The 21,673-nt window shown below is 59.1% G+C and overlaps 1 protein-coding gene across 1 annotated transcript in view; it reads right to left on the bottom strand.

Annotated features, from left to right (window-relative positions):
* Nucleotides 1-20,860, bottom strand: part of N4BP1 (NEDD4 binding protein 1) — a 31,237-nt gene extending 10,377 nt beyond the window's left edge. Inside the window, exons 1-2 of the mRNA XM_080645408.1 lie at nt 20,535-20,860; nt 4,406-6,081 (exon numbers count right to left, since the gene is read on the bottom strand). Of these exons, the coding sequence (XP_080501534.1) occupies nt 4,406-6,081; nt 20,535-20,732 (1,874 nt within the window). The 5' untranslated portion in view covers nt 20,733-20,860. The remainder of the gene's footprint in view (nt 1-4,405; nt 6,082-20,534) is intronic.
* Between the last annotated feature and the right edge of the window lie 813 nt (nt 20,861-21,673).

Below are 21,673 nucleotides of genomic sequence, written 5' to 3'. Positions count from 1 at the left end.
TCTGACCGCCGAGAAGGCGGTGCCCGGGGCTCACAGCGCCAAACGCAAAAGGAGTGGCACTGGCCCGAGGGCAGGCGTGCGGCTCGCGGGGAGGCCCGGCCCGGCTGTCACATCCCCGGAAACGGGCTGCGGGTCGGCTGTGGTTCCCACACCATCGCAGGCCGCCAGCCAGCGGGACGCGTCCGACGCGGGAAGGAGGTGGGTGATGGGGGATGAAAACGAAGGGCCGCCCTAGCCGGTGTGGCTCAGTGGATAGAGCGTCGGCCTGCGGACTGAAGGGTCCCGGGTTCGATTCCGGTCAAGGGCATGTACCTGGGTTGTGGGCACATCCCCCGTGGGAGGTGTGCAGGAGGCAGCTGATCGATGTTTCTCTCTCATCGATGTTTCTAGCTCTCTATCCCTCTCCCTTCCTCTCTGTAAAAAAATCAATAAAATATATTAAAAACAAAACAAAAAAAAAAACGGAGGGCCGGGGCCCTGGCCAGTGTGCTCAGAGGTTAGCGCATCGGCCTGCGGACGGAAGCGTCTCGGGCTCGGTTCCGGTCAGGGGCATGCACCTCGGCTTCAGGCGCCACCCCCAGCCCCCGCGTCGGGCGTGTGGGAGGCAACCCATCGAAGTGTCTCTCTCACATCGACGTTTCTCTCTCGCTGTCCCTCCCCTTCCCTTCCACTCTCTCTCTTAAAAAAAAAAAAAATCAACGGGAAAAATACCCTCGGGTGAGGACTGACAAAACACAACAACGACAACAACGACAACAACGACGACGATGACGAAACCTGCCCCAGTCGGGGAGCAGGCGCGGCAGCGGGAAAGTGAAACCCTCCCCGAGGGGCCCAGGGGAGAGCCGCTTCCGTCCATGGCTCCCACTGACCACAGAGCCCGGGAGCCTGACGTCGGGAGACCAGCATGGGCCGCGGTCACACGCAGCTCGTGGCGAGAAAAGTCCTCGCCGGGCGTCAGGTGCTGTCACGAGGGGGCTCGCCTCCCGGAGCAGCGCCACGGCCCCCCTGCCATGCTGGGGACTCACCGCAGCCATTTCCACTGACTCACCGTCTGACTCGTTCACGGTGACCGAGGGGAAAAACCAGGTACAGATCTGTGTCACCAGCAGGCCTGGGAGCGTGCTGGGAATTTCTCATGGTGTATGAACTGCGGGCACGGCTGGGGTCCCAAGACCCTGTGGCTTAAGGACCCACATTTCCTCGTTACTGACGTCCCCCACGGGCTGGGTTAAGGGAGCGGGGTGCGCGAGCACGGCTTAAGCAGCTCAACGTGTGCATCCATGTTCCCAGGCCCCTAGTCCCAGCCCCCGTTGCTGTGGGAAGAGGCTGGGTGTCCGGAGGGAAGGGACCGTCTGGGCCCGCATCTCCTATCTGTGATCTTGGACAGGATTCCTAAGCCATCTTGTGTTGTGTGAATTCCAGATAACTTTCACCTCACAAAGCTGGCCTGAAGTTTCTCTTAAAAGATAAAGTCCAGCCGAAACCGGTTTGGCTCAGTGGATAGAGCGTCGGCCTGCGGACTGAGGGGTCCCGGGTTCGATTCCGGTCAAGGGCATGTACCTTGGTTGCGGGCACATCCCCAGTGGGGGGTGTGCAGGAGGCAGCTGATCGATGTTTCTCTCTCATCGATGTTTCTAGCTCTCTATCCCTCTCCCTTCCTCTCTGTAAAAAATCAATAAAATATATTAAAAAAAAAAAAGAAGAAGAAGAAGAAGATAAAGGCCAGGCCCTGGTCGGTGTGGCCCAGGGGCCGCCGGTTTGATTCCCAGCCAGGGCATATGCCCAGGTGCCGGTCCTCCCTCTCTCCCTCTCCCTTCCTCTCGCTCTCCAATCCATAAAAACTCTCCTTAAGAAAAAAAGATAAATCACAGTACCTAACACATGTCAGTGTCAGCTTTAAGATTCCAAATATTTGTTAAATTAAATATATGGCCTCCAAGTTTAACCTAAATTGATTATTGAAAGAGCAACTGGAATTGCAAGTTATAAATGGGTGGTGAAAAGTCATTTAAAAAGTCCTAATCTTTCCTTTTTTTAAAAAACAAACAAACTGGTTTTAGAGAGAGAGGAAAGGAAAGATAGAGAGAGAGGAAGAAAGAGAAATTGTTGTTCCACTTATGCAGGGGTCCTCAAACTTTTTAAACGGGGGGCCAGTTCACTGTCCCTCAGACCGGTGGAGGGCCAGACTATAGTTTAAAAAAAAAAACTATGAACAAATTCCTATGCGCACTGCGGGCCCGGGACGCGTCAGCTGCTAAGCAGGACAGGCAGCGGCACCCGGCGGGCCGGATCAATGTCCTCGGCGGGCCGCCTGTGGCCCGCGGGCCGTAGTTTGAGGACGCCTGCCACTTATGTGTGCGTGCACTGGTTGATTCTTGTGTGTGCCTTGACCGGGGATCAAACCCACAACCTTGGCGTACCAGGGTGATGCTCTAACCACCTGAGCCACACCAGCCAGGGCCGAGAAGTCTACGACCTCCTCTTTCATTCGTTCTTCCTGTGACCGAGCGCCATGTGCAGGCACCACTGACCTTGGGGGTCGTTCGGAGAACAGAACAGACACGGTCACCTTCTTCATGGAACTTACAGTCTAGAGTTCACATTTCATATTGAAGCAATTAATTTAGAAGAAGGGTTAATCTTTCCCCAACTCTTAAAAAATTTAGAGGTGAAATAAACGTAACGAAAAACAATCCTTTCAAAGCGAACAATTCCATGGTATTTAGGACACAACCACCACTTAGGTCTTGTTCCGAAACATTTCCATCGCTCCAAAATACAGCCCTACACCCATTAAGCTGTTTCTCTCCAGAATACGTTCATTTTAATGACTGATATTTTCAAATCAATCTACATCAAGCTGTAAGTCTGTCTTCTTTGTAAAAATGGTGCTTTAAAACTTAAACATCTTGTGAATTCAAAGAAAATGGAGACCCTCCCCCAAACAATCAGTTTTTAAAAAATTAACGCAAGTCAGCTTGTGGGTTCCCTAAGAGCGCTGAGTCAGCGGGTTTCAAGGGCAGGAGGGTACCCAAGGGCGTTAGGGAAACCCTGGGGGTGTGTTGGGCTGTCACATGACGAGGGGGGAAGCACTCTGGCCACGGTGGGAGGGGCCATATATGCAAATCGCCCTGTCATGGATAGACACACAGCTCTAAGCCCCAACAGTCCCTCTGAGAGATGCACTACCATACCACTCCGGGAAGGTTTTAAGGAACGTGTCATTCTCGCCCTGGCTGGTGTGGCTCAGTGGATAGAGCACCGGCCGGTGGACTGAAGGGTCCCAGGTTCGATTCTGGTAAACAGCACATGTCCGGGTTGCGGGCTCGATCCCCAGTAGGGGGTGTGCAGGACGCAGCCGATCAATCATGCTCTCTCATCATGGATGTGTCTCTCTCTCTCTCCCTCTCCCTCTGAAATCAATAATAATAATAAAAAAGTATCATTATCAACACTTATCGTAGGTTAATTTGCATTTCTTGTTCTTCGAACAGCAATTTGGGAAATCTTTCCACGTACAGAAAAATGACAAAGGATTAATATTACTCACAATCGTGACCTATGTTGATGTCATCGTTTGGCTCAAAACATTGTGACAGGGAGGAGCCGGTGCTGGCCGGCGGGGACACAGCCGCACTTACACTTTCCTCAGATAACGCGGCTGTGGCCCTTTGCTGGGTTTCCCCCCCAAGGAACGGCCAAAAACACAGCGAATGACAACAAACGGCAGCGTTCGGGAGTCAGGCGAGTGCACGCGTCTGTTTACTGCCAGCTCTTTCTTTCTTCTTCCCTTTTTTTTTTTTTTTTGACAGCAAAGGACAGAATCAATAATTCATTCAAAAAATAAAAAATAAAAAGAATCCTCTTACTTTAAAAAATTGACACTAAGATAATTGTGGATGAAAAGACGTAGTTGAGCCTGGCCAGGAGGCTCAGTGGTTGAGCATCGACCTAGGAACCAGGAGGTGACGGTTCGATTCCCGGTCAGGGCACAGGCCCGGGTGGCAGGCTCGATCCCCAGTGGGGGGTGTACAGGAGGCGGTCGATCCATGATTCTCTCTCATCACTAATGTTTCTGTCTCTCTCTCTTCCTCTCTGAAATCAATAAAAACACATTCTTTAAAAAACCTAATCGTTTAGAAGTCTCCGTGCCGCTTATCACTGGGCAAAGCGAGGTGAAAAGACACTCCCCGTCATCTCCCGCCCCCGAAATGCAAGGCCGCCGGTGGGCCAAGTTAGAACTCTACAAGATGGAACAGCAAGGCTTTCCACCCAGCTGCTCCCTGCATGGAAGCTCAGACCCACTGGACACACACAGGACCGTTCCCCCAGTGCACGCAGCTCCGGGGCGCTGCGGGGGGCGCTGCTGGGAATCACAGGGGGCGCGGCCGCGTGGACTTACGTAATCGCGACGTTGCTCCCGTCGATGACGATGTGCTTCAGGTCCGTCCTCCCCGGCTCGTTCTTCAGCTCCAGCTTGTAGGGCACTTTCAGGGTGTCTCGGAACCTTTGCACCCCTGTAACCGAGGAGTCGATGTGATCGGAAAACCCGGCCGAGAGCCCCAGCGGGGGCAGCGGCGTGGCCGGAAGGGGCTGGCAGTTCGGCCTGGACTGCGGGGAGCCGAGGCATCCGGCCCGGCTCTCACAGGCCGACTTGAGATGGTTGGGGAGCAAGGCCTCTCCGTGCGGCTGCACCCCATTCTCGGGGAAAACCGGGATCCTGGGCTGGTGGCCCGACACTCCTCTCGAAACAAAACTGGGGCTCGAGGGGGCGACGGAGGGGGCACAGCCATCGATTTCCAGGTCCACGTTCCCGACGTAGTTGGGGTGCGGCCCCCAGGGCTCGGGCCGCGGCTCCGCCGGCCCTGTTTTGAAAGCGTTCATTCTGCAGTTCGAGGTACACGGTTTTGATTCCGCTTTGAACGGTAACGGGGGAAATTTCCTCACCGCGTTTTGCTGTGCGTGGGTTTGCGTTTTCTTTGGGGTGGAATCCACGGTGAACTCGTTGGCGCTGCCACAAACTCCCTTGGGTTTGGTCTTGCTGGTCTCGGGGTGCCCGGGGCCGGGCGCAGACTCCCGCTCCTCCTGGCACCGCCTGTTCTCCTTCTCGATCTCCTCCAGGAGCAGCAGGGGCTCGGCGGACGGCCCGTACTCCCGGATGACCTTCTCCACGGTGTCCTGCGAGTAGCCCATGGTTCTGAAGAAGTTCACCAGGATGTTGTGCTCCATCTCCTCGGTGGTGTCTTTCCCGTCGGGGCTCACCCCGTTGGGCTCGCCGGGCGCCTCGGACAGGTCGAGGAGGACAGCTCCCGCGTCCGTCTTGGCGTCCGCCTTCCCGTTGGGCGCCGGCTCGCCCCCGTCCACGCTTTCCAGAGAGAACTGCTTCTTGGTGTGCCGCTCCTCCGAGTCGGAGGACCTCCGTTTGTGGCGAGCCCTGCCCTTGCCGAGCTCGTCCTCGGGGCCCAGGCCGTTGACGGGAAGGAAGAGCGCGTCTTGGGAGCTAGAAAACACGGTGTCCATCTGTTTCGTGAGCTCGGAGACGGGCGTCCCGGCCCCGCTTCTCGCCTCCTCCCGCAGAGCCTCCCCGTCGACGCTCAGCCCCGCGGCCGCGCTCTGTGGGCACGCCGCCTCCGCCGCCGTCGGGGCAGGCTCTCTGATTTCAGTGGCGTCATCGTCCCCCGCCTCAAACAGGGTGTCCTCCCCCAGCGTGAGCGCCAGCAGCTCCTTCTTCAGGGACGTGGGCAGGATCAGCAGGTCCATGGTGAAGCTGTCAGCGCGCGCCTCCACGAACTGCTTGAACTCGCGCTTCACCTCCGACTCCTTCTGGCAGCTGGGCAGGCCCTCGTGGCTCTCGAAGAGCTTCACGAACTGCTGGATGTGGCTGCGGGCCATGACCACGGCCTCGGCGCTGCCGCGGATGCCCAGCAGCCCGACGTCCAGCACGCAGAGGTCGGCGCAGGTGTCCTGGATCAGGCTCTTGAGGAACAGGCCCTGTGCGCCCACGAAGATGCAGTGCATGGCCTTGGGGTAATGCTCCCGTTCCTCCAGCTCGGGCTCGCAGACGCCCTTGATGTACTCCTGCAAGAGAGGAGAGGGTCAGCTCACTGCGCCCCTCGGCACACAGCCCGGCGGCGACACGTGGCCAGATGCCGAGCCCAAGGGGGCAGCAGGCCCATAACTGGGGGAAGGGCGTGATTCAGACAAAGGGTTTACAGCAGTGGTTCTCAACCTTTCCAACGCTGCGACCCTTGAATGCAGTTCCTCATGTGGTGGGGACCCCCAACCGTAACATTATTTTCGTTGCTACGTCGTAACTGTCATGTTGCTACTGTTAATGAATCGTCATGGAAATATCTGTGTTTTCCGATGGTCTTGGGCTCTACAGCAGTGGTTCTCAACCTGTGGGTCGCCTAAGACCAGGGGTCCTCAAACTACGGTCCGCGGGCCACATGCGGCCCGCCGAGGACATGGATCCGGCCCGCCGGGTGCCGCTGCCTGTCCTGCTTAGCAGCCGACGCGTCCCGGGCCCGCAGTGCGCATAGGAATTTGTTCATAGTTTTTTTTTTAAACTATAGTCTGGCCCTCCAACGGTCTGAGGGACAGTGAACTGGCCCCCTGTTTAAAAAGTTTGAGGACCCCTGCCTAAGACCATCGGAAAACACAGATATTTCCATGACGATTCATTAACAGTAGCAAAATGACAGTTACAAAGTAGCAACGAAAATAATTTTACGGTTGGGGGTCCCCACCACATGAGGAACTGCATTCAAGGGTCGCGGCATTAGAAAGGTTGAGAACCACTGGTTTACAGGAACAGTCGTGAGTCTGGACGGCCTGGCTCAGTGATTGAGCGTCAACCTAAGAACCAGGAGGTCAGGGTTCGATTCCCGGTCAGGGCACAGGCCCAGGTTCGGGCTCCGTCCCCACTGGGGGGCGCGCAGGAGGCAGCCAATCAATGATTCTCTCTCATCATTGATGTTTCTCTCTCTCCCCCTCTCCCTTCCTCTATAAAATCAATATATATATATATATATATATATATATATATATATATATATATATTTAAAAGAAATAGCAGTAGATTGTTTAATATTTAGGTAACCATCAGAACAAGCAGCTAAAACCAGGAAAGTGGAGTTGCCCGTAGAGGTTGGGGGGCAGCGGAAACCCCGGAGCCACCTGACCGCTTGTTTGAACCGGGGCACACCTTCTGATTTTAACAAGAAGAGAGCAAGGAGGCGCAGGGCCTGCCCCATGCTGCCGCGGTGACAGCTGGGCCCTCATCCCAAGCTCTGCCCCGTTCTTGTTGGAGGCGAGGAACCCCAGCAGTTACGGAATACCGAGGGATGCATCTTTGAAACGATTATTTCCTATTATTCCTGTTGCTTTTCTGGATTCCTGTAATTGAAGACTATTCGGCCAGAACCGCCCAGGACTATGTCATCGGTAGCTAATGAACTGTGCAATGCAGGACGCTCTCAACCCTGCACAACCACAAGAAAATGTAGACTCGCACCGGCTGCTGAGTCAGAGAGGTGGCTGCCCAGGTTGGTGAAAAACCCCGACGCTGAGTTAAAAAAAAAAAAAAAAAATAGACTTTATTTTTTTAAAGCAGCTGTAGGTTCAGGGCAGAATTGAGCAGGTAGAGATTTCCCACCAGCACTTTTAAAAACCATCATCACAGCAGTCCCTGCTTCTCTCACCTTAAGTCAATGAACCCATAGAAAATACCCTAAAGCCGTCGGTCTGATCTGTTATTGACAAGCAGATCGACGGCTTTGCGTCGCTTCTGCAATCCCTTTCCAGCAAGGGGTAGTCTCGGGATGCATCCAGACGCTATTGAGATGGTTGTCTTTCGGAGAAAACATAATCAGGTTCCTGCTGGATCCCTAAGAGCCATGGCTGTGGGTGGCAGGCACGGGGGGGGGGGGGGGGGGCGGCAGAGAAACGTCCCGGGAGCAGAACCGTCTGTGGCGTCGCCCCCGGCAGCCAAAACTATGGCTGCAATGCCAGCTGCAGAGGTGTTCTGTGTGTGTGTGTGTGTGTGTGTGTGTGTGTGTGTGTTTTAGTATGTTTTTATTGACTTTGTTTTTCAGAGAGCGGGGCGGGGGAGAGGGATGGGGAGACAGAAACATCAAAGAGAGAGACCCATCTCTGCTTGGCTGCGGATCGAGCCTGCCGCTGAGGGACGTGCCCTTGACCGGGACCGGAACCGAACCTGGGACCCTTGCGTCCGCAGGCGGACGCTCCAGCCAACGAGCCCACCGGCCAGGGCCAGCGGCACAGTTCTGAGGAGGAGTTGTGTGTGTGTGTGTGTGCGCGCGCGCGCCCCGAAAGACATGAGTAATTGGTCCCTTGAGAATGACTCAATTTTTTCATTAATAATTGACTCTTGAGAATTACTAAGTAACAACAATTGATTTTTATACCCAAGTTCAGAGGTAAGCAATAAAGTATACAGTATTACTCCATTCTAGGGGACGTCTGGCCGTCACTTGGATGGGTAAGGAAGATGCTGTGGACCCAAAGAGCCATCACTTGCCTTTGGCTGTATTTGCTATCTGAGCATGTGAATGTTAGTCAAAAACTGTCTCCCCATCCTGCAATGTTCGTATTGTGTCTTTAAAAACTCTTTGTTGTTGGAAGCATTACCTATGTCCCCTCTTTCCGCCCACTGACCTCTTCTAGCGCTCCCACCCCAGGCCCCCGGCTCTCACTACCCTACTGTCTGTGTCCGTGGGTTACTGTTGTTGTTGTTTTTAAATTGATTTTAGAAAGAGAAAGAGAGGGAGAGAGAGAAACATCAATGTGAGAGAGAAACATTGATCGGTTGCCTCCCATCAGGGAATGAACCCGAAACCTGAGCGGGAATGGAGCCCACCACCTTTCCGTGGACGGGATGATGCTCCGCCCACTGAGCCACACCGCCCGGGGCTTCCTGTTGTTTACATTACTCAGGCTTTTAAGGAAAAATCGGGGGGGGGGGGCATGTAACAACCTCCCTTTCACGTGGCAAAATGAGTTTTATTAGTCTCCCTCCTACAGTCTCAGCTCTTCTCAACTCGCACATCATGGCACCAATCTGGAGGGACTGGAGCTGGAACCGGGGACCCAAGGGGCCGTTGGAGAGCCTGCAGGCTGACTCAGCAGCCTCCCACCATCGCCCAGCTCTGACCACGGGCGCACGCAGGAGGCCCTGCCGGCTCGCCCCCCAGACCACGTGCGGTTGGAAACAGGTGCCTGGACGTGCGGAGGGAACGGCACAGGCACAGGCACAGGCACAGAACAAGCTCAACCGAGCCAGAGAGGTTAGAGGCCGGAACGACCGGCTCGGCTGTCATGAGTGTGGATCTGGCCGACGTGGGCGGCTGCCAGGAGGGGGGCTGTGCCGAGCCAACCACAGGCCAGGAAGGTCTGGGCACGGGGCGGAGGGGTCCCTAACCCGGCTCAGACAGGCCGCCCTCACCCCGCCCCACACAGTGCTGCTAGAGGGAATGGAGGAGGGGGTGACTGCGATGTCCCACAGAATGTGTGTAAATGAGGCACCATCGCAGCAGCCGTGGGCGAATCAAACCTTCAACCATCACTAACCCACAGGCCTCTAACAGGCCGTCCTCGGTTTCTGTCTGGCCATCTATATTAATAACATAACGCTGCAGATTTAATAATAACCCATTAGCCATTTTCCCAACGCACTTCGAACATGCGCTTTCGCCATCTTCCTCCTCAATCTCGTTTCTAAAATGCTACCGCGTTCTCCCCAGGAGGGGGTCCTGCTGGCCCTGGGGTAGCCCTCCCCGCAGGCTCCCTGGACCCAGGACGGGCCACACGCAGAGTCTGCCGTCCTCCACCCAGCGCTCCGCCTCCGGACCCACTCACTCCTCTCTCACCCAACGCCTCCCGGTCCCACTTCGGGCCTGGCTCTCTTCTCACTCTGAGGGAAAGGCTGTTTCTTGACGGCCCGGAGGCCAACACGGGGGAGTCCCTCCGGCCGCCGCTCCTGGCAGCCAACCGTTCGGCCCCTCGGGCATTCTGCCTCCTGCCTCCCAGCCACAGGCCCTGGCGCAGCGGGCGCCGCCCTCCCGTCCGCCCTGCCCACACAGGGGGCCGCTCCCCTGTCCTTCCAGCTCCCCACTTTCTGAACAAGTAGCCCAAACTCCATTCCACTGCCACCCACTGCCACCTGGATTCTGCCCCATTCACACGGGACCCCTTTCCCCAGCAACAGGCGGTGCAAACAGAGCCTTCCCATGTCCATGAGTGCCATCCCGCTGACCAGCATCTCCCTCTGACCAGCATCTCCCGCAGACCAGCGTCTCCCTCTGACCAGCGTCTCCCTCTGACCAGCGTCTCCCGCTGACCAGCGTCTCCCTCTGACCAGCGTCTCCCGCTGACCAGCGTCTCCCTCTGACCAGCGTCTCCCTCTGACCAGCGTCTCCCTCTGACCAGCGTCTCCCGCTGACCAGCGTCTCCCTCTGACCAGCGTCTCCCGCTGACCAGCATCTCCCGCTGACCAGCGTCTCCCGCTGACCAGCATCTCCCACAGACCAGCGTCTCCCGCTGACCAGCGTCTCCCGCTGACCAGCGTCGCCCGCCTTTCCCGAGACCCACGAGCTGCCTCTCACTTCCCACTTTTCTGACAGCTCCCCCCCACCCCATCCTCTGCTGCCTCTTCCTCGGCACCTGAAGTGCAGACACTCCCCAAGGTTCTGTGGGTCCCCCCCCAGCACATGCCCACTGCTGCGCTGCCGGGGAGCCCCGGGGTTCAGGCCCGTCCCCTCCGGCCTCCCTGATGCCGCACCAGGCGGCAGGCTCTCAGGGGCGTTTCTGAGGTGCCTCGAACCCACCGGTCCCACCGGTCCCACAGCTTCCCGCCTGCACCGGGCGGGTCCCTTTCAGCGCTTCCTTCTCATCGGGGGTCCTCGTGGACTCGGGTCCGTGACCACGGCGACCGGCTCTGAACGCGGCTCTGTGGCTGCCCTCCGCTCCCCTCTGGCCAGTGTCCAGGCGGCGGGAGCAAGCGCACCCGGTCCCATCCCCACGCGGACACTCCTCCCTCTGTATCCGCTGCCCCCCGGTCCCATCCCCACGCGGACACTTCCTCTGTGCCCGCCGCCCCCCGGTCCCATCCCCACGCGGACACTCTGTATCCGCTGCCCCCCCGGTCCCATCCCCACGCGGACACTCCTCCCTCTGCGCCCACCGCCACCCGGTCCCATCCCCACGCGGACACTCCCTCTGCGCCCGCTGCCCCCCGGTCCCATCCCCACGCGGACACTCCTCCCTCTGTATCCGCTGCCCCCCGGTCCCATTCCCCACGCGGACACTCCCTCTGTATCCGCTGCCCCCCGGTCCCATCCCCACGCGGACACTCCTCCCTCTGTGCCCGCTGCCCCCTGGTCCCATCCCCACGCGGACCCCTCCTCTGCGCCCGCTGCCACCCGGTCCCATCCCCACGCGGACACTCCCTCTGCGCCCGCTGCCCCGGATGGGGGTTCGAGACCCTCAGGCCTGCACTCAGGTCCTCTGAGGTTTCCATTCTAACATGCTGCTTATTTCCGCAGCCCGATCTGACCTTGCCCTTCCTCCCTCCCGTCTTTCCTTCCTTCCTTCCACCCTGACCCAAAAACACTTTCCAGAGGAGGCGGGTGGCCACTGGGGGAGGGATGCTCATCTGCTTTCTACCCGCCGTGGTGGCACCTGCGCACCTTCACCAGACAGAGTGGGCCCCGCCTGGGCCATGTAACAGCGGGTCCTTAGCAGGGAGAACGGCTCTACGGGAGGGTAAGGGGGGGGAATTGGCAGTGTCAGGGCACAGCTGAGGGGATCCTCCTGGCACCTCAGGGCTAAGGCTGGGCATTCTGCCAAACATCCTACAATGCCCGGCACAGCCCCACCACCAAGTACCTCTGACGGAAACGTGGGCAGAGCCGCTGCTGGGAAACCCTGGCCATCAATTAATGCACGTCAAGGCAGGAACTGAAAGTGTGGGGACAACCGATAGGACCCTATTGGCCAACGTTGCCCCAATAAACGTAATAATAATAAAAGAAGAAGTGTGAGAAACACCAGCTGACACCCGCTCAAGTATCAGTGATGTGGGTGACATTGTTTAAGCAAGTGGCTAAAGTGACCAAAAGAAGGTGCGTGCTCCATCTGAATAAGTGCGCACAGTTAAGAAACATTATCTAATACTTCTAGAGAGGCAAGGGGGTGGCCTTTCTTTCCCAGTGAGCACTCCCTGGCCCGCCCACAGACGATGCGATGCTCGGGAAACGGATGTCTGACTCACCATTCGTCGCTGGTTTGGGCCAGGACTGCGATGCTACGTGCTAAAACGTGGGCGTTTGTCCAGCAGAGACGCCAGTGACCTCAGTCTGGTGGGAGAGATAGCCCCAAAGGTCATGGTTTCACTGTTTCCAAGAACTAGCCAATTTGTATACAATCAAGCAATTGTAACCCACCATTCTCTCTCTCCCTCTCCCTCTCCCTCTCTTTCTCTTTAGTGCTGATAAAAGTCGGATTCTCTGTCCTGGCCGGTGGCTCCGTGGTTAGAACCTGCGCACCTAAGGGTGCTGGTTCGATTTGCGGTCAAGGCCGCGTACCTGGGTTGCAGGTCCCATCCCGGGTCCCCGTCCAGATGTGTGTGAGACGCAACCAATCGATGTGTCTCTCTCACATGGATGTTTCTCCTTCTCTTTCTCTCTCTCCCTGCCTCCTCCTTCCCTTTCACTCTCTAAAAAGCAATGGGAAAAATATCCTCGGGTGAGGATGAACCACACACACACACACACACACACACACACACACACACAGCATTCGGACCCTCAAACGCTCTCTGAACCCCACATTCCTGATGCTTCCCTCACCCGTCAGCTGCCCAGCTGTGCGAGTCACACTTATTACTGAAAATGCCGAGCCGGGGCAGTGGGGCCGTTCTGTGGGACCTGGAGAGTCCGGGCGAGCCCACCTGTGTGGAGCCGTCACCCGCGTGCCGTGCCGTGCCGGGGTGGGGGGGCACTTGGCGGCCCTGCAGCCCCAGCACGTTTCATGTTGGCGCCCAGAGCGGATCCCAAGCGGAAGGAGAAGCTCCGGGTGCTCCTTCCCGGGTGCTGTTCCCTGTTCCCTGGTTCTGTGTCTGCTGTTTCTTGGCTGGGGGAGGGGAGGGGAGGGGAGGGGAGGGCCAGGGCAGTCTCCACTCTGCCCAGTCTGCAGGGATCTGACTGCGGGGAGCCGCCTGGCAGGGAACAGGGACCTGTTCTCCGGGAGAGGGGACCGGGGCTGGGCTCTCTGCTGTGCGGGCGCCTGTCCCAGGGCCATGAGGGGAGCCCTGGGGAGCGCAGGCCCCGGGTGAGCTTTGGGAATGGGGGTGGGGGTGGGGGGATTTGCTTTGACTGTGGCTGAGAGTGTGGGGACAAAGGGAGCCGCAGCTCTCTGCTTCTGCCTGAAAGCGCCAAGAGCCTGGACTTCTCACGGTCAGTGGGAATGCGCCCGGCTCGAGGGATGTTAGTGAGTTAGTGACGATGTTTCTTTTCTTTTTTTTTTTTTTTTAAAAAAATACTTTATTGAATCTTTACAGAGAGGAAGGGAGAGGGATAGAGTTAGAAACATCGATGAGAGAGAAACATCGATCCGCTGCCTCCTGCACGCCCCCTACTGGGGATGAGCCCGCAACCAAGGTCCATGCCCTTGACCGGAATCGAACCCGGGACCCTTCAGTCCGCAGGCCGACGCTCTATCCACTGAGCCACACCGGTCAGGGCACGAAGTTTCTCAAAGAAGCTTGGTTCCAACTGGCTTATAGAGAACAAGCCTTGCCTGACTCCGTGTCCTGGAATTCCCAGCAAATAAAGGAACTACGCAGCTGGCACCGATGTGTGAGCCCTTCAAGGACCCCCCCCCCCCCCCCAGAACCTCAAGTCACAGAAACGGATACTTGGAGAGCATTTTCATTTTTATTCATGTCCTAAAAACAATCCTTAGAATAACGGATGGGCTTTGATCAATTCAATGCTAATTTTTAAAACAGATTCCTCCCCGGATGTTATTAACCCGGCTATGATAGCAAAGTAACAACTTCATTTCTTAACCTGAACGATACCAGGGCTGATCACCAGGCACTGCGCTCTGAACGCGCCGGCGCAGGAAGGGCGAGGATGCCGGTGGCTGGCAGGCGGGGAGGCCCAGCCACGGACCCAGCGCAGCCGCCGCTCCCGCAGACACCGACCCCGAGGGTTCCCGCAGCCCGCGCTCAGCAACGCTGTGAACCACTAACTCTGTCGGCCCCGGACGAGCCAGACCTCCCTGAAGTGGGAAGGAACCCCTTAAAATAACAGTGAAAAGGAATAATTCCGTTTCTTTAAACAAAAGGCGTTTCCTGTGCTGTTTCCACATGACATAACCTTGTTGAAAAGAAGTTCGTTGCCCTAACCGGTTTGGCTCAGTGGATAGAGCGTCGGCCTGTGGACTGAAGGGTCCCGGGTTCGATTCCGGTCAAGGGCATGTACCTGGGTTGCGGGCACATCCCCAGTGGGGGGCGTGCAGGAGGCAGCTGATCGATGTCTCTCTCTCATCGATGTTTCTAACTTTCTATCCCTCTCTCTTCCTCTCTGTAAAAAATCAATAAAATATATTTAAAAAAAAAAAAGAAGAAGTTCGTTAATTAATTATATAAGGACCCCCCCCTCCAATTTTGTGCTTAGATGGCAAAGCTGCTAACTGTATACAATGCCATCGATGTAGCCCCAAGGCGGCCAGAGCAGACAGTCCTCGATTTGATTAAAACCCGGGACGCTGGCTGGTAAGGCGAGAGGGCAGGACACGAGTCGTGAGCAGTCACTGCCCCCTCCCCCGCAAAGTCAGTGTGAGAACCCCTTATTTCCACACGCCGGCACAACCCCAAAGGACCAGCCCCACGGAGGGGCTGAGCAAACCACCCCTTCTTCAGAAGACGATTTTCACAGCCGGGGGGCGAGCTGGAAAACAGCATTCCTGGAAATGCAGAAGGGCCGCCGGCCCCCTTTCTGGTAAAATCAAAACAAAAACCCGACGTCACCACCCAGCGTGACATCGAGCCGTTTCCGCCGTGGGCGGATCCACTGTGCAAGAACTCATTCAGGAAACCAGGGACCAAAAAAAAAAAGAATGAAAGAAATCAACCAAAAAGGGCAGAAACAAACAAGAGAACCTCAACACTGAGAGTTCTCTCCTCCCCTCGTGTCCTTTTCCTCACACGTTAACCGCGCGTTCCCCGGTGCAGTCGTCCTGTGGGTCCTCCGAGCCCCTCTCCCGCAAGCTCTCCCGACGGCTCCGCTGTGCCCCCGGCTCCGCGCTGCGTGCGCCTGGGCCTGAGCTGGCAACGGGCTGCAGCGCGGGCAGCAAGCTCCGCGCCCGCAGTTCCTGGACACGCACACGAGGAGCCGGCCACTCACGTCCAATCCCTGCTCCTTTGCAAGAGCTCCAGGGCAGCATCCTGGCACACCAGCTACCCACTGGCACCGACGCCCCGCGCTGGACCCGGTGCCCTCGCCCTGCGGCGCCTCCACGTCCTGCTCTCCACCTCTCTAAGCGGAAAGGGACACGTCCACCTCACGCAGGACCAAGGAGCTTCCCCCTGCACGCCCCCCCCGTGGCTCCCCATAGCCAATTCCTGAGCCCCGAATTCCTCTCTCGCCACCACCTGGAGGCGTCTCCAGTGCTGACTGACCTTGCCCTCTATCGGCACCCCTCCCCATGCCCAAGGGGACACAGGCCCCCCCGTCTGGTCCCTATCCACCCCTCGCTCTGCCCCTTCGGCCTCACCTGCCCCCTCGCAGGCCCAGGTCACGGACGTAGGTCAGTCTTGGACGTGCTTGGACTGTCCTAGCCCAGAGGCTGACCTCTCAGAAACACCGCTGGGCCGGGGGCCTTTGCCATGTGGTCTGGCTCCCCAGCACCCAGTGGGCGACCACCACCCACCTGAGCACTTCTGGACCAAGTCCTGCTCCGATTCAAGCCATCACACCGTCCATGGCCCGCCCTTCAGGCCCCCGGTCCTCCCACAGCTCCTCCGCATCGATCCCACACAGCCCACTGTCTCCCAGGCCCCGCCCCCCCGGACTTCTGAGACAGGCCACCAGGCCCCCAGTGCCCTCCTCCCCAAAGGAAGCCCACAGCCCACCCCCACTCCTCCCTCTCCCACCACCTAACGGAGCGCCGCCCCCCCACCAAGGCCGCCAAGAGCTGAAGCTGGCCCACCGGACACGTTGCTTAGCACGCGGTTGGTTTTCTTTGTAAAGAAGACGTGGAGCTGATCAGAAGTCACTGGGCCCGTTCGGACTGGGTACCTGGCTAGTAAGAAGCCTGGCCCCGCCCTCTCCCTCAGGACACACCTGTTCCCATTCCTTCCCACCGCCAGCCACCTCCCCACGCAGCCGCCTAGTCCAGGAAACATCGCGATCGGTGGCTTTGATCTAAAGCGAGGGCTCTAACCCTTCCCACTCGCCAGGCCGAGCTCCCTCCAGCCTCCTTCCTCCCCACACTGCCCGGCCCCCGGGGTCCCACCTGCTCGGCATCTTCCATCCCGTGAAGGAGGCCCGAAGGAGGCCGCATCGGGCAGGCACTTCCACTTCCTCTCGGATGTTCGTCCACAGGCTGCTTTGACTTCTTTGCTTGCACGTCTGCCTCGCCCCTCCCTCGGGCCCTGCGGACAATGCCCTCCACGGCCTTCCTCTCCCTCCCAGGCCGGCCTCCTGGCCCTGGCGGCGACGTTGCGTGGCTTCACAGGAGGCTCAACCCTCTCCCCAGTTCCTATCACCACCAGCCAGCAAGGCGGGCGTGTACGCGGGTGACGGGCCTTTCCTTGGGAACGTACGTGGGGACATCACTCTCGCTCGCAGCCCTCCAGGCCTCGCCACGCCTGCCGCTGGGACAAGTCCCGGCTCTTCAGCGGCTCCAGGGCCTGTGCCCTGGCCCTCAGGCGGCCACGCCCCCTCCTCCCCGCACTCAGGCCTGCCAGACTGTGATTCTGCCCTCGCTCTTCTGTGGAGAGCTCTCTCTCGCTCACCCCAGCACCCTGCTGGGCAGAACCAGCTCCCTCTCCGCGGTATGTCACTGTATGTCCGCGGTCACGTGTGCCACGTTGCGCCGTTTGCTTCCAAGTGTGCCCCCTGCCCTGCTGAGCTGTGGGCCCTTGAGGTCAAGAGGCAACAGTGAGTGCAGTTCTTGGCACATTTTTTTTATTTTTTCTTATTTTCAAAGTATATTTTTATTGATTTCGGAGAGGAAGGGAGAGGGGGAGAGAGAGAGAGAGAGAGAGAGAGAGAGAGAGAGAGAGAAACATCAATGATGAGAATCATCGATCAGCTGCCTCCTGCACGGCCCCCACTGGGGATCGAGTTCACAACCCGGGCCAGTGCCCCAACCGGGAATCGAACTGTGACCTCCTGGTTCATCGGTCGACGCTCAACCGGGCTGGACCCTTCTTCTTTAAATGTCAGCTGCTCGGCCCCACCAAGCAGCAGGCAGGCAAGGCACCCACCATCGTTTCTGACCCCAGGGCTGTCCTCTATCCCGGTCCCTGTGCAAACCTTGTCCCCCCCTCCCGTGTCGCTCACGGGGAACATCGTCCCTCCCACAGCTGGGGCTTCTTGCCTCCAAAGACAGACCTTCAGACAGACCCGCCCCGGGGGAGCCCTCAGACTCCCTAATGAACGAGGCCGCGGCCCGGCTCCCCAGAGGCTCCCCCGAGACGCGCTGTGTTGACGTTTTAAAAGCCCGAAAACCAAGGGCTAGGCCGCTGGATGCGCCCAGGACGGCGGCCCGCAGCCCAGGGTAACCGCGCTCAACCAGCCGGCCTAAGGCCGCGGACCTCCAGCTCTCCTCCCCCCACACCTTCTCCTCTCAGCGAAATGCGCTGCAGATGCTGACATTCGCTTTCCTGTTCTTAACTTTAAAAATCAAGTTGATGGTTTTCTCTCCCTCAAAAGAATGTGAAACAAACTGCAAGGCCAGTTAACAAAAACATAAAGCCCTTGAGTGTGGTACTGGCTCACCCCGTGCGCCTCAAGGGGAAACAAACAAGAAAAGGATTTCTGGCAAAGGGGAGGGTGGGACTGTGAGGAACACACTTCAGAGATAGTGGGCAGGTGCCCCAGGCTACCCAGACACTCACTGCGAGACACACCTTTTCCAGGGGGCTCCCGCCGAGGGGTGCGGCAGGGACAGCGAGAGGACGGGGTGGCGGGGGTCTGGCGAGGTGGCGGGGGTCTGACGAGGTGGGCAGCCAGGTTTTTTCGTTTGAGCCCAAGAAGCACTTCCCGTGCTCGGGGTGAGTCCAGAGCAGGGGTGGGCAAACTTTTTGACTCGAGGGCCACCATGGGTTCTTAAACTGGACCGGAGGGCCGGAACAAAAGCATGGATGGAGTGTTTGTGTGAAATAATATAAATTCAAAGTAAAGGAGCGGAGGGGAGAGCAAGAGAACCGGAGGGGAGAGCAAGAGAACCAGATAGAACAGCCGGATCCGGCCCGCGGGCCGTAGTTTGCCCACGGCTGGTCCAGAGTCAGGCCGAGCTGGAGCGGGCAGTGTGCGTGGGTCGGACTCCAGGGGAGGTTTACCCCGAGGGTGGCGGAAGTGTGTAACTCAGAGGAGGGGTTCAGAGGGAGTGAGATAGGCAACGGAGGCCCCAGGGCAGTGGTCGGCAAACTCATTCGTCCACAGAGCCAACTATCCACAGCACAACGACTGAAATTTCTTTGGAGAGCCAAATGTTTTAAACTTAAACTTCTTCTAACGCCACTTCTTCAAAATAGACTCGCCCAGGCCGTGGTATTTTGTGGAAGAGCCACCCTCAAGGGGCCAAAGAGCCGCATGTGGCTCGCGAGCCGCAGTTTGCCGACCACGGCCCTAGGAGGTCCCAGGGCAGGAGAGGGGCTTTTGTGAGGGCTGCACCGGGAAGAGGGGGACGGGAGTGAGGCAATGATCAGGGGGCCGGGGGCACCCGCCCAGAATGAAGGCTTATCTGCAGCACAGGCGCGGGAAGGAGAGGTGGCGGCAAAGGCAGCTGGCTTTCCTAAGAGCCTCAGGGCTCCCTCAGGCCAACCTCTCGCCCGGAGGACTGGGAAGGCGTGGATCAGTTGTCAGACAGACGGTTTAGAAATGGAAGAACAGGAAAGCAGACCTGCTCCGACAGGACACCTACTATGTCTTAAGTCATAGCTGCGGAGAGGGGTCGTGCAGGTAAGCGTTCTCTCCCCTCTCAGCATGCTGAAAGCAAGCACCCTGGCTTTTAAACCCAAGGAAGTCAGGGGTTACAGCGAGGCTTCAGGGCCCCGTGGCATTTCTGAAGTCCGGGCGATGGGTTCCCCGCGCCCCGGAGGCTCCCCATGTGGGAGACAGGGTTCTGGAAGCAAACTCCGGAAAATCCTGGAGAAGCTAGCACATGGGGAGGGGGCCGGGGCGCGGCAATTCTGTGGCGGTTTGGGGCTTGAGGAGGGAGGGGCGCCGCCTCCAGTAGGTGTAAGAGGAAAACGCTGATCTAGAAGGTGAGTCACCTCCTCAAAAGTTTCAGTTTCCCCAGCTGTGAATGTAAAGAGAGGAAGAGAGGAGAATAAAGTCGCCCTCACTGCATTTCTAGGGTCCGCCGCACCCGCTCGTGGAGTACTGAGCGCGATGTGGGATGTGTTAGAACCAGCAAGTAAGTGCGAGTCCTACGTAACATCACGACGAGAAACGACGCTCCTTTTAAATAGTATCATTAAACATCCCCATCTCTCCTGGATACTCCTCGAGTCAGATCTTCAAAGGGGTCTGAAACCCCAAAAAGGTCCAGCCCCGCGCACCCCCACCGGCCCTGCGCATCTCCAGCCCCGCGCACTCCCACTGGCCCTGCGCACCCCCACCGGCCCTGCGCATCTCCAGCCCCGCGGACCCCCACCCGCCCTGCGCACCCCGGAGGGCGGGGGAACCATAACAACAGGCAGCAGCGTGGCCCGCGCACCGGGGACAGCCTTGCTCCGCGACAGCCCAGGTCGGCGGGCTCTGGACACTGCGCTTTAACCCGCGCGCCGGGCCGGGAGGCGGAGTGGGGCACCCAGGGACCCCGATCGCGCGGGCCGGGGATCGGAGTGGGGCGCCCACGGACCCCGATAGCGCGGGCCGGGGATCGGAGTGGGGCGCCCAGGCCCCGATCGCGCGGGCCCGGGGGTCGGAGTGGGGCGCTCAGGCCCCGATCGCGCGGGCCGGGGGTCGGAGTGGGGCGCCCAGGCCCCGATAGCGCGGGGCCCGGAGGCGGAGTGGGGCGCCCAGGGACCCCGATCGCGCGGTCCGGGGATCGGAGTGGGGCGCCCAGGGACCCCGATCGCGCGGGCCAGGAATCGGAGTGGGGCGCCCACGGACCCCGATAGCGCGGGCCCGGGGGTCGGAGTGGGGCGCCCAGGCCCCGATCGCGCGGGCCCGGGGGTCGGAGTGGGGCGCCCAGGCCCCGATCGCGCGGGCCGGGGGTCAGAGTGGGGCGCCCAGGCCCCGATCGCGCGGGCCGGGGGGCGCACTCACCTTGGCGCTGTGCACCGCCTCCTGCGCCCCGCGCAGCTGCAGCCAGATGCGCGCGGGCAGCGGCTCCTCCGAGCCGAGCGCGCCCAGCACCGCCAGGCTCACGCCGAACAGGCCCTCGATGCGGCCGCGGCTCCGCTCCAGCAGCGCCGCCTTCTCCGCGGGCGCCGTGAACTCGTCCAGCACCAGCCGGGCCGCCATGGCGGGCGCGGCCTCCCGCGGCGGCGCCGGGGTCGGGGCGGCGACCCCCCCTCCGCGCGCGGCCGCTGTCCCCGAGCCCGTGGCGGCGCGGCCCTGGGCCCTCGCCCCGCGCGCCCGCCGCCCGCCGCCGCCCGCAGGCCCGGCTACACCATCCCGCCCGGCGCCGGGCTGGGCCACTGGGGCAGGGCCGCCTCCGCCCCTTGTCGCCGTCGCCGCGGCCCGCGCCGCGCATGCGCCCCGCGCGCTGCCGTCACTGGGGCTCGCCGATCGCGGGGGGCGGGGGGCTGGGACCCGCGAGGCGACGGAAGGCGACGTCACCGCAGACGCCACGTTTGTTGAGGGCAAAGCCCGGGCTCCGGAGGGACCTGGGTGGCATTCTTTGGGGAGGACAGAGCCCTCGGGTGGAGGGAGTGTCCCCCAGGGACCAGGAGCTCCTGGTTCCATTCCCCGGGTTGTGGGCTCCATGCCCAGTAGGGGGCGTGCAGGAGGCAGCCAGTGGATGTGTCTATTGATGTTGCTCTCTCTCCCTCACCCTTCCTCTCTAAAAAGCAATAAAAACATTTTTAAAAAATAAAAGGAGAATTTACTCTTTAAAACAAACGAGAAACAAAAAATGCTTCTGGATGACCTGTTGGATGGTGAACTTCTGGTTTTGCAGGCGGGGAAACAGAGGCTCAGATCGAGGAGGTGGGACTGACCCAGTGGCACACCAGGGATCTGGCTGGGCCTCCAGACATCCTGACACCGGAACCAGGGCGCTGGAGATTGGGTTATCCAGCTTCTCATCAATGGATGGGCACATAGTCCTGGCAGAGGGGGCAGCTGGACAGGCATGCGCCCAGCAGGGACAATGGGCCAGGGAGGAATGTCAGCAGGCAGAGAGTCCTGGGTGCCTAGCAACGGGCAAACCTGGGAAAACTTGAGTCACAGGCTGGGCCCTT

Source organism: Plecotus auritus (genome assembly GCF_963455305.1).
Source record: "Plecotus auritus genome assembly, chromosome: 10".
In the NCBI taxonomy this organism is placed as follows: Eukaryota; Metazoa; Chordata; class Mammalia; order Chiroptera; family Vespertilionidae; genus Plecotus; species Plecotus auritus.
This window is presented reverse-complemented; position numbering and strand designations above follow the sequence as displayed.